Source organism: Amphiprion ocellaris, chromosome 16 (assembly GCF_022539595.1).
Source record: "Amphiprion ocellaris isolate individual 3 ecotype Okinawa chromosome 16, ASM2253959v1, whole genome shotgun sequence".
Classification (NCBI taxonomy): domain Eukaryota; kingdom Metazoa; phylum Chordata; class Actinopteri; family Pomacentridae; genus Amphiprion; species Amphiprion ocellaris.
This window is the reverse complement of record NC_072781.1, coordinates 4,514,401-4,527,867: the sequence shown is the minus strand read 5'-3', so window position 1 is coordinate 4,527,867 and position 13,467 is coordinate 4,514,401. Positions and strand designations below refer to the sequence as shown.

At 44.1% G+C, this 13,467-nt stretch overlaps 1 protein-coding gene across 4 annotated transcripts; it reads right to left on the bottom strand.

Annotated features, from left to right (window-relative positions):
- Positions 1-642: 642 nt before the first annotated feature.
- zbtb18 (zinc finger and BTB domain containing 18) lies at positions 643-10,741 on the bottom strand. 4 transcript variants are annotated; one of them, XM_023271381.3, is made up of 2 exons: positions 10,271-10,741; positions 643-5,571 (listed from the first exon to the last, which is right to left on the bottom strand). In XM_023271381.3, exon 2 carries the CDS (start codon positions 5,552-5,554, stop codon positions 3,848-3,850), a length of 1,707 nt encoding a protein of 568 aa, XP_023127149.1. In that variant the 5' UTR covers positions 5,555-5,571; positions 10,271-10,741; the 3' UTR covers positions 643-3,847. The 4 variants fall into 4 exon arrangements, with proteins under 4 accessions (XP_023127149.1, XP_023127148.1, XP_023127147.1 ...); XM_023271380.3 differs by lacking the exon at positions 10,271-10,741 and adding an exon at positions 8,321-8,898; XM_023271379.3 differs by lacking the exon at positions 10,271-10,741 and adding an exon at positions 6,903-7,091.
- Between the last annotated feature and the right edge of the window lie 2,726 nt (positions 10,742-13,467).

Sequence of the window (13,467 nt, the reverse complement as noted above, 5' to 3'; positions counted from 1 at the left end):
AAAAGATCTTCAGTTTCAACGATTTTTAACCCTCCTGTTGTCCTCATTTACAGGCACCAAAAAATATTGTTTCCTTGTCTTAAAAAAAAAATGTCCCCAAATTTCTGAAAACTTGCAAAACCTTCAGGAAGAAAATTCCAGTAATTCCTTAAAAGTTTCCCTTAAAAGTTTTATTTAAAAAAAAAAAAAAGTCCCCCAAATTTGGCAAGAAAATTCATGTAAATGTTTTCAAAAAATGAGTAAAAATCTTTCAAAAAAATCCTAAAAATATCTAAAGTGATTCCATATATATTAGTAAAACTTCTAATATTTTCTTTAAGAACATTCACATAAAAATCAACCAAAATCCAGCTAAATTGTTGGATTTTGGTGGATTTTTTTGTGAACGTTCCTAAGAAACATTTTTAGCATTTCTTTTTTCCACCTAAAAATGTTCAAAGATTTCCCAAAAATGTTGAAAATGTGGATGTCAGAAGTTTCACTGTAAAAAAAAAAAAATTTTCCCCACATTTTCAAACTTTAAAACAGGTCAATTTTGACCCGCAGGACAACATGAGGGTTAATGGCAGCAGGGAAGATGTGTTGTCAAATAAAAAAACAAAAACAAAAACACGGACCTGAAGAAAAACTTCACACGTGACGTTGAACTTCAAGATTCTTATAATTTATTGCAGTTTGCACACAATTTAAAAATGTCAACAACAGCACGCCAAAAAATTACAAAACTAAACACAATTAGAATTTACTCCCCTTGAGAAAAAAAATAAAATCAACCCAACTATGATTGTCAAAGCTAAAATGACTAAACCCAAAAAAGGAACATAAAAGAAAAGCAAAAGAAAATTTGTAATCTCAAAAGGGAGCAAATATATCTCAATCAAAATCTGCTTGTTTTTTTTCCCCCAGACAGTGATTGTCCTTTTTCAGTCATTATTTCACGCCCTCCCCTCCAACCCACCCTCCAACCCTCACCTATCTTTTCATAAACTGTCTATGACATTTTAAATTTTTTTTGTTAATTTTTTGTGTATTTTTAAACCTTGCTTTTAAAAAAATCTCCCCCCTTTTTGTTTTCAAGTAAGCACAGCAAAAAAAAAAAAAAAAGATGGGAGATGTCTTGTTGGGGCGTTTACTTCACAGAGCGGTTGACATCACTCCCGCAACTCCACCCCACACTCACACTTTTTAAAAAATAAGATTAAATTAACAAAAAAGAAAAACAGCCCGGACTACAGCAGTTTAAGGCGGTCAAGTACAACCAGAGGAACAGAACGGAATGAGAAAACAGCAGTAAATGATGAAAACAACAGCAGGATGGAGGGAGCCCATATGCAGAGACGCTGCAAGTGAAGAAATAACGTTTCGAGACGAAAACGAGACGATGTGGTGCAAACTGCCGCAATGTCACCCACACTGTTGCATTGGCAGAGCCTGTAGGTGCCACCAAATGACATGGCGGCACATACGAGCACCCCGCCCACAACATGCACATCAGCGGGGGCAAACACACACACATCAGAGCGATGGGGGAAACGTCAGTATCTCCGTCAAATGTTTCTTTTCCTGGATTGTATAAACGCTTGACTGTTATTTTTAAAAATCTGAGATACAGAAGTTAAAAATAAACTGATGTAGCCCCAACCCAAACACATTCACATACAAAAAAGAGTTTTTCAATCACATGATCAAAATATAATAAGACATCATTTTTTTTAATGATAAATTCAATAAATTCCATGAATTTACACATGATTTTAACCATTTCTCAACGCTCTACAGTATTAAATACTCCCATAGCATCGGAAATGTTTCGTTTTTAAATAAAGGCATCTTTTTCAGCAAAAATCTGATTTCTTGTCTTTTTAGCTTAAAAAGGTGCATTCAGGCATGCCAATTCTCTCCCATCTGTCTCAAAGTGAGGATTAAGAGGGAAAAAACACAGACATCTTGTGACATTCACTGCATCTAATGTGAAATGTGCTCACTGCTCTGAGCTATCGGCCCCGTTCAGCTCAGCACGGCTCGGCTCGACATGAAGCAACGGTGTGACAAAGATATCTGACCCTTCAACTTCCAGCAGGAGAGCTCAGGTTCAGCCTCTCTCCTGCTTGTCTTCCTCTCTCCCTGTATCCTTCACACTTCAGCCAAGCCACAAAACTGCACTCCACAGACTTGAAATGAGAGCCCAAATCTGCAGGAATGATAAAAGAAATGGCTCGAATGCGTTTAGAAGCGGAGAGGACGGACACATGAGAGAGAGATGGGAAAACAAACGTGAAGTGGTGGAGACATTAAGCGCCTGAGGAGGAGCAGGAGGAGGAGGAAGTGCTGGGTGGACGTAGATCTTCAGTAGGTTTTTAAACTGACTGGTACGAACCGAGTCACACGTTCATAAAACACACAAACACACACACGCGCAGCAGAGAGATCAGTGCATATAAACACAGGCTTAAAATGCTTCATCGTATCGCTTCAACATCTGACGGAAACACATTCGGTAACATTCTTCTAGGAGCCCAGCGACAGACCTACAACGAGTAGAAAAAAAATCCAACTTTTCACTGTCAAAAGTGTACTGTTCAAACATTTCCCCCCTGATGCAAAAACCACAACTTAAAGGTTTAAGACAAAATCAAATTTTCATGCATTTTTTTCCACAGTCGTGAGAATAATATTCAGTTTTTCAACAGATCGCACCCTGGAGTAGTATTCACAAAGAAAAGAAAAAGGAAAGCCCGTTGTCAATATTTGATCAATTACAATGTGTACAGTAATACAGCAAATTCACATTTTTATTTTAAAATATACAAGTTTGGACGTCATGCAACAACAGCAGGTCCCATTACAAAAAAAGTAACAAAATAATAATAATAATAATCATTAAGTTAAAAAAATTGTAAAGGATTAAAGTTTTAAAACTATAGCAGAACAATATACAACAACCTTAAATTAAATACCTTGTCAACAAGAGATGTTTTAAAGACTGCCAGCTAGACTTAAGAAAAAATTCTATCAATAACAATAATTATCATCATTTGTAAAGGTCTTCTCATTTTTAGAAAATACTTCAGATTGATTGGAAGTGAAAAAAGGAGGCTGTGCATTGCATGAGTGCCATCAGTTTGTCTGTCTGTCAGTCAGCTTTCCCCTCAACACACAACACCAAAGAGCTTAACAAGAGAAGCGGGGAGCGCTTCGCCAACGACACCTCCATGCCAGTAGAAAATAAAATTAATACACACAAAACACACTCATACACACTCACGCACGTTAGGTGAAATTTTTGCCAGAGTAGTGCAGTATCACACACACACACACTTCTTCAAACTGTGTGTGCGGTGGCGTCGAGTTGCGGTGATCACAGTACCCGTTTAGTGTATTGTAATGCTTTTTCACTTCAGTGTGTTCGACCTGAACTCCTGCAGTGGTGTTTTTTTGTCTGTGGAAATGGGACCGATACGCTGGCCAGCGTCAGAGTGTTGTGTCTGGGATGAAACACAAACAGAGAGAAAACTCTTCAAAAAGGCGAGACATCCTCACTGGGACCCATGTCCTCAGACGCAAACAAAACCACCAGCAGAAGAAAACTTACGCCAAATAAAAATAAGAGTTCAGAATAAAATAGAATAAAACAAAATTACCCCAAATAGCAACAACAAAAAAACTCAGTAGTAACATTTTCATGTGCTATTAAAGTGCAATTGAATGAGATGTTGCAACAAACAAGAATATGACTCACTTAAACCCCGACTATCAAACTCTGCCTCCTCCCTGTCACCTCACCATGCCTCTCTGCCCTTCTTTCACTCTCCGTCTCTTTCCCTTTATCAAACCCAGCAGTCTGTTTCTACTTCCACAGTTCCTGGGAGCTGTCCTCGATCGCCCAATCCCTGACATTGGGCAGTGCCAGCGGTTCGCTCTTCACTGACAGCGAGTTGACCAGTTCGCAATGGAACTTGCGGATGTGTCGGTAGAGGTCCCCGGACTGCGTGAAGCGCCGCTCGCACCACTTGCAAGCGTGCGGCTTCTCACGCGTGTGCACCACTGCGTGGCGGCTGAGGTTGTGTGAGTACTGGAAGCTCTTGCCGCAGGTGGTGCAGGTGTAGGGTTTTTCACCGGAGTGTGTCCGCTCGTGGCGCTTCAGCGTGTACATGCAGGAGAAGGTCTTGCTGCAGATGGTGCAGGTGGGCACGTTGACGTCTCCGGCGGGCTTGGAGCGGATGCCCTCCTGCTCCCTGAAGTGGGAGCTGAGGTGAAGCTGGAGGATGTGAGGGGAAGGGAAAACCTTGTTACACAGCGGGCACATGAAGATCTGGGTGTGTTGAGCTGACAGCATGTTGGAGACGTAAGGCAGCAGAGAGCTATCCATGCTGGCCGCCTCGGCCTGGGCGCGCTCGTTTTCACTGCCCAGTATGTCCTCATCGTCTGCTGAGGCCGGAGGCTTCTCCTCCCGCTCCAGCTCTGAGGCCAGAGAGGCCTCTCGCAGGGCGGACAGGTGAGCTTCCAGGCCGAGCCTCCGCTGGGCCGACAGAGGCCCTCCGACCCCGTGGTGGGCCAGGCCCCCGTTGGCGCTGGGAACTGTGGCCTTGGTGAGGCCGCTGTGCTCCATGTCATAGTCCCCACCTCCCAGTTCCTCTTCCTCGTCTGAAGCCACGCCCCTCTCCACCTTCACTCTCACAGCCAATGGGCTTTGGAGGCTGTCTGGCGTCGCTGCGCCACTGAAATAGGACTGGTGGTGGTTACTGTGGTTGCTACCGGCGATCGGCTTGACTGACAGGTCCAGGACGCAGTCAGCCGCATCATTGGACACCCTCCTGCCTCGGTGCCCTCCACGAGAGCTCACGGAGCGGTGGGACCTCTGGGACCTCTGGGACAGAGATCCAGTGGAGCTGGTGGGGCTGCCGGCCGGGGAGAGCAGCTTCCCTCCCTCCCCCAGGCCTTCCCCACCCTGCGTCTCCGCCTCGCCGTGCCCTGGGCTGGTCGTAGCCATGGCCGGTGTCCCTGATCTGTCTGCAGACGGCAGCCTCAGCCACAGAGGTCCTCCCTCTGCCTTCCCCTCCTCCTCTTCATCACTGTGCAGCAGGTCGGCTGTAGCCGGCCGGCCTGTAGAACCGTCTGATAGACTGTCGGCCTTGTCGGAGCAGCTGGACCCGCCATCATCCTCTCTGCGCGTGCTGTCTGCCTCTGCTGTGGCCTTCTGCTTCAAACGCTTCTTACACACCTTGACTATGTCATACATGTGCAAGTAGCTGGCTGCTGCCAGCACATCCTCTACGGGAAGGTCCTGGAATTGCAGCTTGCCCTCGTACATGAACTCCAGGAGCAGGGAAAAGGCCGGGGCTGTGACAATGTCGCTGTTGAGGTGCACCACATCTCTCTTGTCCAGCTGGTCCTTGTAGAAAAGGTGAAAGTACATGCTGCAGGAGGCCAACACGGCACGGTGGGCACGGAACTGGGCATCGCCCACCAGCACCGTGGAGTCACACAGGAAGCCCTGGTGCCGCTGCTCGCTCAGACACTGGAGTAAATGTCTGCTGTGGTCTGGGAACTCCATCCTGCCGTCCTCATAACCTGCAGCCAAACACAGACACAGAAACTCAGTTAAAGTCAGGCTAATCAAATAACGCTCTCAGCATCCGAGATATTTAAATTTTCAGCTATAGTGGGTTTTTAAAGATGTGCATGATTTTAATAAAGTATTAAAATTTGCTTCAACGAGACTAAATATAGAAGAATTAAATAAAATATAGACGACAAGCAAAGCCAACAAAAGAAAATATAAAATGAGAGACAACAAAAATAGAGGTTTGAAAAAAATGAAAGAAAAGGTCAAATTCAAGCAAAGTGTAGACACCAAATAGTTGTTTTTTATCATCACATAGGTTTTTGTGCTAGCAGGACAATTTCTACAAACAAATTTATACAAAACGAGGCCAATTAAAAAAACGAGAAACACGAGCGAGAAGAGAAAAACACATTTTGTCCGAAACGCTGAAAACAAACCAGATAATACAGGCGAGTGAAAGAAACATTCAAGAGAAGGTGGGTCAGTGAAAACAAGACAAATGAGACGTAAAATAAGGAACATTTTCAAACCTGTGAAGTTAATTTAAATAAAAATTAAAACATTGACGCCACATATATAAATATCTGCTCATGTTTTTGTGCACAGATATGATCTTTTACTCCAAATCACGACATCAACTGAAATATTTCTTCTAAGTCACGCACGCGTTGCTAAATATTTTATTCTCTAATTATTTAACTTAAAATAACTAAACAGAAAACAGGAAAAACAGGTGATAATTACAATTAAAAAGTGCGATTTCAGAGCAATCACTGGTTCAGATTTTACTGAGAGAAAGCCTTAATCTCAGGTAAACCACCAGCGACAGATTCTTCCACTCTGTCTCTCCGTTCTCGCTCTGAATCTCTCTAACTCCTCTGCCTGCACTCCTGGATTGTCGCTGCTCCTACGCTGGTTATTTTTATTAACCCACTTTGGCCTGGCCTGGCACAGCCCTTTTAGGTAACCGGCTTTCAGCTGCACACACTGTCCTCACGTACACAACACACACACACACTTAGTACCAGCCTACCTACCAACCACCTCCACAGGCTAAGTCGAGCAGGAAAACTGGCCAATTGAAATAGCACTGTCAAAAACAAAACAGCTTGTCCCTTGTTTAACCTGCGAGCACCGGCTTTAGGTGTGAGATTAGGCGAGGGAAAAGAAAAAAAAAGAAAAAAGGCTGTAAAATTTGCAGCAGCGCTCTGCAGGTGTCCTCACAGAAAAGAATCGGCAGAATTTATCAAGCTTATAAAAAGAAACGAATTGAGAGAAAAAAAAATCTTGGATGAGAGGCGACAATAAGGAGAATGAAATCTGTAAAAAGTCCCACCTGTTAACCAAGTCGATTTGTCCTGCCTGAGAAAATACATTGGTCCCGCTCTGCACTGTGTTAACCAAAGCAGTTAAATCACCTCATTTGAATGAAGCTAAACCAAGAATGTCGGTGTGTGTGAGCGGCTGTGTGTGTGTGTGTGTGTGCGTGTGTGTGTTGTGTGCTCGCCCTCAGGCTCGTTCAGACTGCTTTTAATGAGGGGACTTACGGGGACAAGGGTGTACCACCTCCCACCCCCACCTCCCCCCCTCTACCTCCCCACCCTCCTGTCCAGCCAAACCACCTCCTCCTTCCACACACACACACACACACACACACACACACACACACACCATCCGTCACTCCTTCCCATCTGAATCTTAGAAGAAAAAAACCCCGCACATCCGCCCCATAGTAGAAACTGCCCTCTTCCTCAATCCCCCCCCCACCCACCCACCCACCACCCAGAAGAGAAGATTTACAATACAATCACTGTAAGTGCCCTGCTCGTCACAGCATCAATCCTAATCCTTAAAGATGGCTAAAAATAAAGACGGCGGTGGCGGCGGCGGTAGGGAGGGAGCCGTCGGCGGAGGCTCAGGAGGGCAGCAGCCCCCGTCGCCCGGCTCCGCTCGGCCCGGACCCCGGGGTCTGAGGGAGAGACACTCAGAGAGGGACAGGGGAGGGAGAGAGGGAGAGGCTGGGACGGCCGGCCGGGGAGGGAGGCTTACCCACATCTGATCCAGCTGACGGGGGCCATATGGCAGCTGCTAGCCAGATAAAGAGATTAAGACTAGGAGGGAGTGCGATTACAGCTGTCTAGCCAATTCAGGCAGCTCAAATCTGCAACTTCTAAATTAGTCTCCTCTACTCCAGCCGACAGGAGGGGGAAAAGTGGGTAGAGTAGACCGCACATGCTTTCAAGTAATTTTACAGACCGTTAGAATTAACTGAAATTAAAAAAAAGCATGATATAAGTAGGATTAAATGCTATCTTTTGAGCATTTTTTGCTCTTTTATTAACTTGTTTTCTTGTCTTAAATTACAAAATTACCACATTTTTTTTTATAAATTTGCTGAAAAAACAATAATTTTTAAAAATAGTTTCTCTCTTCTGTTAACAAGTGTCCCAAACAAACTCCCCCCGACGACACAAATAGGCGTTTTTTTTTAAAATTCAGCTCGCTCGACTAACAAAACTAAAAACAACAGCAGAGTGTTCCCGGACCGCAATTACCCCTCAGACAGGCAGCAGCAGGAACTACTTTTACCACTGAAGCCTCTCACCACCGGCAGCAGTTTCACACAGATCCTCACGCCGGTTTGACACACCGGAGATCCCGACAACAGCAAAACAGAATAACTACTCCGCTACACCCCGAAACTCCACACAACACAAAGACGGGTGCACACAAACACACAGAAAAAAATGGTACCTGCAGCAGTATGCATCAACTTGATTAACTCCACTGTAGCAGAATAGCCGGGCTCTCTGGCTGGGAATGGCTGTATCTCCCTCTCTACCTCTCTCTCTCTCTCTTTTTCTTTCCTGCTCTTTCTCTTCCTCGCTGGCTCTCTCTCTGAATCAATGAGTGGGTAGAAGAAGAAGAAGAAGAGGGAGGCAGGCAGGCAAAAAAAAAAACACGCTGTTCAAACTGCGAGGGACAGATGCAAAGTGGAGGAGATGTTGGAGGGGGAACGAGATACCACCTCCCTCCTCCTCCTCCTCTTCCTCCACCTCCTCCTCCTAACTGGCGCTGATCGGCAGCCACAAACACACACATGCACAGCACTAACTCTCCCAGGCTGCCGCTGAGACTCACAATAAAGGACTGGGGAGGGGTGGAGGCGGCGGAGGGATGGAGGAGGAGGAGGAGGTGGGGTGGATGGCAGCCTGTCAGCTGCTCTGACATCATCCTCAGATGGAGATGCTACCTCCAGCTGTGCTCTTTCTACAGCCATATGCTGCCTCCTCTACACTCCTGCCACCAGACTCCTCTTTCATTCTACCAACACCGCACAACTTTGTCTCTCTTTCTCCCCCCCCCTTTTTTTGTTGCTCTCTCTGGGAAAAAAACCACGGGGTTTGCTAAATGCACTTGTTTTGTTTTTAAAGCTGAAACTATCAAGCAAGTTTGCAGTAAAAATAACCACCGTAATAAACTTTTAACCGGCACTGTGTATGTTTTAAATGCACCTCCTTCTCCCTGCCTCCTTCCAGTTGCCATAAACAAAGGCCAACGCAGCACATTTGCAACTGACAGACGCACGCAGCTGATATTGTTTTCCACTTCTTTACGGTTCAGTGCCGCCGCTGCCTTGTCTTGTATTCATTCATTCATTCACTCACTCATTCATTCATTCGCCCGTCCATCTATCCCTGCACCCCCTGCCCGGACCCTTCGGACAAGTGACAGGAACAGAAATGAAATGAGGAAACAATGGGAACAAGTGGTAAAAAAGAAAGAACCCACTGAGTGTGAATCCCAAACAAAAGCCATACAAGGGTTTAATAAGGCGGGGAGAAACTTATTACAGCAGCTTTATTTCGCTTTCATTTTTAGGGGAAAGTGTGCACTGTTTTACTAACTCTTTTATTATCTTTTTTTTTTAAATTTCAGTGCTTGAGCTGATTAAATAAAGTTTAAAAGGTTTTTGGTTAAGGCAAATTACATGAATTAATGGTATTTATATTTGTTGTAGAAAATCCAACACCATTTAGAAGTTAATTACAAATAATTCTGTGTAATAACCTGCAATTAAACTTTTTTTTAACACCCCACCAGCTGAGTTAAATCAAATAAAACACACACACAGAGAGAAAAAGTACATTACATTAACTTAAACTTGTAATTAACTTCCCCCACTGGGAGTTTCTCTTAGTATGCTTAATTACAGCGTTAGAAAGTCTTAATTAATTTCTGTTTCACTTTGTTTTATTGCCGTGACTGTGCAGGACTAAGTTTGGACGGATAATTTTCAACGGGCAGCTTTTTGTCCGGCGACAGAGGAGGAAAAAAATTAGCATAAAAGTCTGGACGGGCTGTTAAGACAGTCAACACCGGAGGACTGTAATTAATTTCCACAGGAACACGAAGGGAAACACACACGGAGACACACTGACCCACGCAGCTAGCTATAGCCCGACCACGGCTAACAAAAGTACGGCGGACGAGCTACGATATCGGGCTATTTACAGTTGTTCGGAAGGCCCCGGTGCTATGACAACAGCTGCTAAAACACCGCGGAGGGACGGCTAACACAGCAACTCCTACCGGGGGGACACAACACAGTCATGCTAAGGAAGGTTTAGCTACTTTTTCCCCCTCCGTAACCCACCCCGAGCCTCCTTTAATCGGACTCCGGTATTAAGAGGCAGCACTTACAGACAACCAGGTCCAACGTCTTCCCCTGCTTCCTCCGTCAGAATCCTCCTTTTCCCCTTTTTTCTCCCTCCGCGGACACCCAAACTAGATCGACTTTGGACTAATTTCCATAACAGGGCTGCCGAGGCGGCGAGCAGGCGGCGGAGGGGGACGGGGAGTCTAGCACTCTGCGGCGGCCAGATGTTTCCGAGCTGTTGCTGCTCAACTCGGGGCTGGGAAAAAAGGAGGCGAGTTGACTGGCACGGCGCGGAAGCCAATGGTGCCGGCGAGGAGCAAAGTGAAGGCAAATTGGAAGCGGCCCTGTGACGGAGTGGAGGGAGGGATATGTCTTCCTCTGTCGGCGGCGTAGGTTGACACCAGGCAACAACAACAGCAGCAGCAGCAGCACAACACCGTGAGCAGGCAGGAAAAGAAGAAGCTGGGCCAAACCAACTGGTTCTGCGAGTCAGTGAGGCGGACTGGCGCAGCGGAGAGAGAGTGGAGAGCGGAGGGCGGCGCGGTGCACTCTGGGTGCTGTAGTCCAGCCCAGAGAGGGAGGAGGAGGAGGAAGGGGGCGGAGCTGATGTGAGCAGGTGCACCACCTTGACAGGAAAAAAAAGCACTTGGTTTTCCTGTGCTGTTGCATAATGCCTCACACTTCTGAAATAACAGTAACAACATACAGGCAGGTCTGAATCAGTGGAAGAAAACAGCTGCACCACCTCCAGAGGTGCCGATTCAGTTATCTGCTATGTACAGGGTGTCCATAAAGTCTCATTACAGTTTTAAGAATTTGTTACAAAGGCAGTTGATAAGATATCTTAACCAGATTAGTTTTATTGTAATCAGTGGTTATTAAAGTTTGTAGCCACGTTGAAATTGTGTGTTTCAGGTATCCTGTTGGTGAAAGAGATACTGTTTTTCCTCCTGTTGTCCTCATTTACAGGCACCAAAAAATATTGTTTCCTTGTCTGAAAAAAATACAAAAATTGAGCAAAAAATTTCCCCAAATTTATGAAAATTTGCAAAACCTTCAGGAAGAAAATTCCAATAATTCCTTAAAAGTTTCCCTTAAAAGTTTTTTTTTAAAAGAATCCCCCAAATTTGGCAAGAAAATTCTTGTAAATATTTTCAAAAAATGAGTACAAATCTTCCCAAAAATCCTAAAAGTATCTAAAGCGATTACATATATTTCAGTAAAACTTCTAATATTTTCTTTAAGAACATAAAAAAAAAATCAACCAAAATCCAGTGAATTTTTGGTTGATTTTTTTGGGAATGTTCTTAAGAAACATTTTATACATTTTTTTTTCCACCAAAAAATGTTCAAAGATTTCCCAAAAATGTTGAAAATGTGGACATCAGAAGTTTTCACTGTGAAATTATATATATTTTTTCCACATTTTCAAACTTTAAAACAGGTCAGTGTTAAAGCTTGAAACATGATTGCGATTGGATCGCAATCATGTGATCGTCAGCAGGCAGCTGACATAGCGTTCACTTGTCATAGTTAGAGTGACGCCGTGCTGCTATCTCAATGGGGAATCTCTGACAAATCCGTTCATCCAGACTATAAGCCACATCACTACCAAAATCTAATGAGGTAGTCCTTGTGTCATTTCTGACCTTCCCTGAAAATGTCATCCAAATCCATTAGTCCATTTTTGAGTAATGTTGTGCACAGACAGACGGAAGGAAGGAAGGATTCACGTATGCCAATCATCACAAAATTGTACTTTCAGTGTCTTGAAAAGTGTTCTATTGTGGGATGGCTACATCATTTGCCGGTACCAGGACTGTCGTAGCTAAGGTACGGTGTGTTGCCTCAGAGCTCATTTGCATAAAGTAGTTTCATTTATGGGAGCGGAGGTCCGATGCATCGTGAAACTTTCGTCAAACGTCTAAACTAGCTGTCGTTGGAACTGAAACGAGGACAGATTCAGCACCTTATTTCTCGCCTCAAATGCTTTCAGAAATACTGTTTGTGTAACAGTTTTCGTACCAAAAGAGAAAATTTGCGACCGAGTTGCCATGTCGGTCCAACGTTTATGCGCCGATTCACCCTTTATCATGGCTGCCAAACACACTTTAGGTGCACTACCGCCACCCACTAGGCTGGAGTGTGCATCAGTGTTACCGGTGTGCCACAAATTAGGGAACTGATAAAGGTGTGATTAAATGTGCTATATTTTTTTAAAGCGTTACTTTTTCTGTAATTTATTCATCGTAATTAACACATTAAAGTCCCAGCCCTACTAAAAAGCAACTGGACTTCTCTTTAAGATTCTTGTTCACGTTTCAGCTCTCAAATGTTGAATGCGAATAGTCGAATCTCAAAATAAATGTTCGGATACCACCGTAACAACCGATATATCCGGATATTCGGGTCCAGCCCTACTTGGCATGGCTTCATTAAACATAGCAAACCTATTATACATACAGAATCAGCTGATTGTGAGAGGTCAACAATCGAAAACAGAAGTCCAGTTGCTTTTCACTGAACCTAAGATAGCTCCTCGTAGCTGCATTTTAGTCTGCTTTGAACATTATTGGTATTGATATTTATTTTAGCTAATTCCCAATACAGTAAATGAATTTTAAATCAGCACTACTTTGACTCTTGTTTGACTCACCGGATGTAGATTTCAGGTGTTAGCCCCTAATTGGCCACTCGTTTCAGGTGGTTTTCTCCTTGCCTTCCTCTATCCGTGTGTTACCGTTTTTGGTAAACAACTATAACCTCCAAACAGCAAACAAAGAAAGAAATACAAACAAGCCAGGGTTTCTTCCCCTGTAGCAGAATGATAATGAGGTGCCATCAGACTAATTTACACTGCAGAACGGTCTGATTACAGAAGGCTAACATCTCTCTACATTAGTTATGAGTTACAGACAGGATAACACTGAAGGATAAATGTTGACGTTTCTTGATTTCCTTGAACTTCAACCAATCAGCATTTGTCTTCTCTGAGTTTAACCAATCACAACAGTTTTTAACGACTGCTTAGAATCATCTTCTTTAGTGTAGGCGATTTTTTTTCTCCTACAAAAACAGCCCTGAAAGAGATTCTACAGGGGTGGATCTTGCAGTCAGAACATGGATAAAGGTTTAGGCCGCCCTGAAATGGACTCCAGATTCCTGCAGCTGAAAACGGCTTAACACCTTCTGACATTTTTACCCTCACTGTAGACTTCAATTCAGAGCGGAGATGTTATGA

Coding starts and splice junctions, on each gene's coding strand:
- zbtb18 (XM_023271379.3), bottom strand. CDS start 6,942: ATGTATTTTCTCAGGCAGGACAAATCGACTTGGTTAACAG. Junction 5,572..6,902: donor CAAATCGACTTGGTTAACAG/GTGGGACTTTTT, acceptor GTTTGGCTGCAG/GTTATGAGGACGGCAGGATG.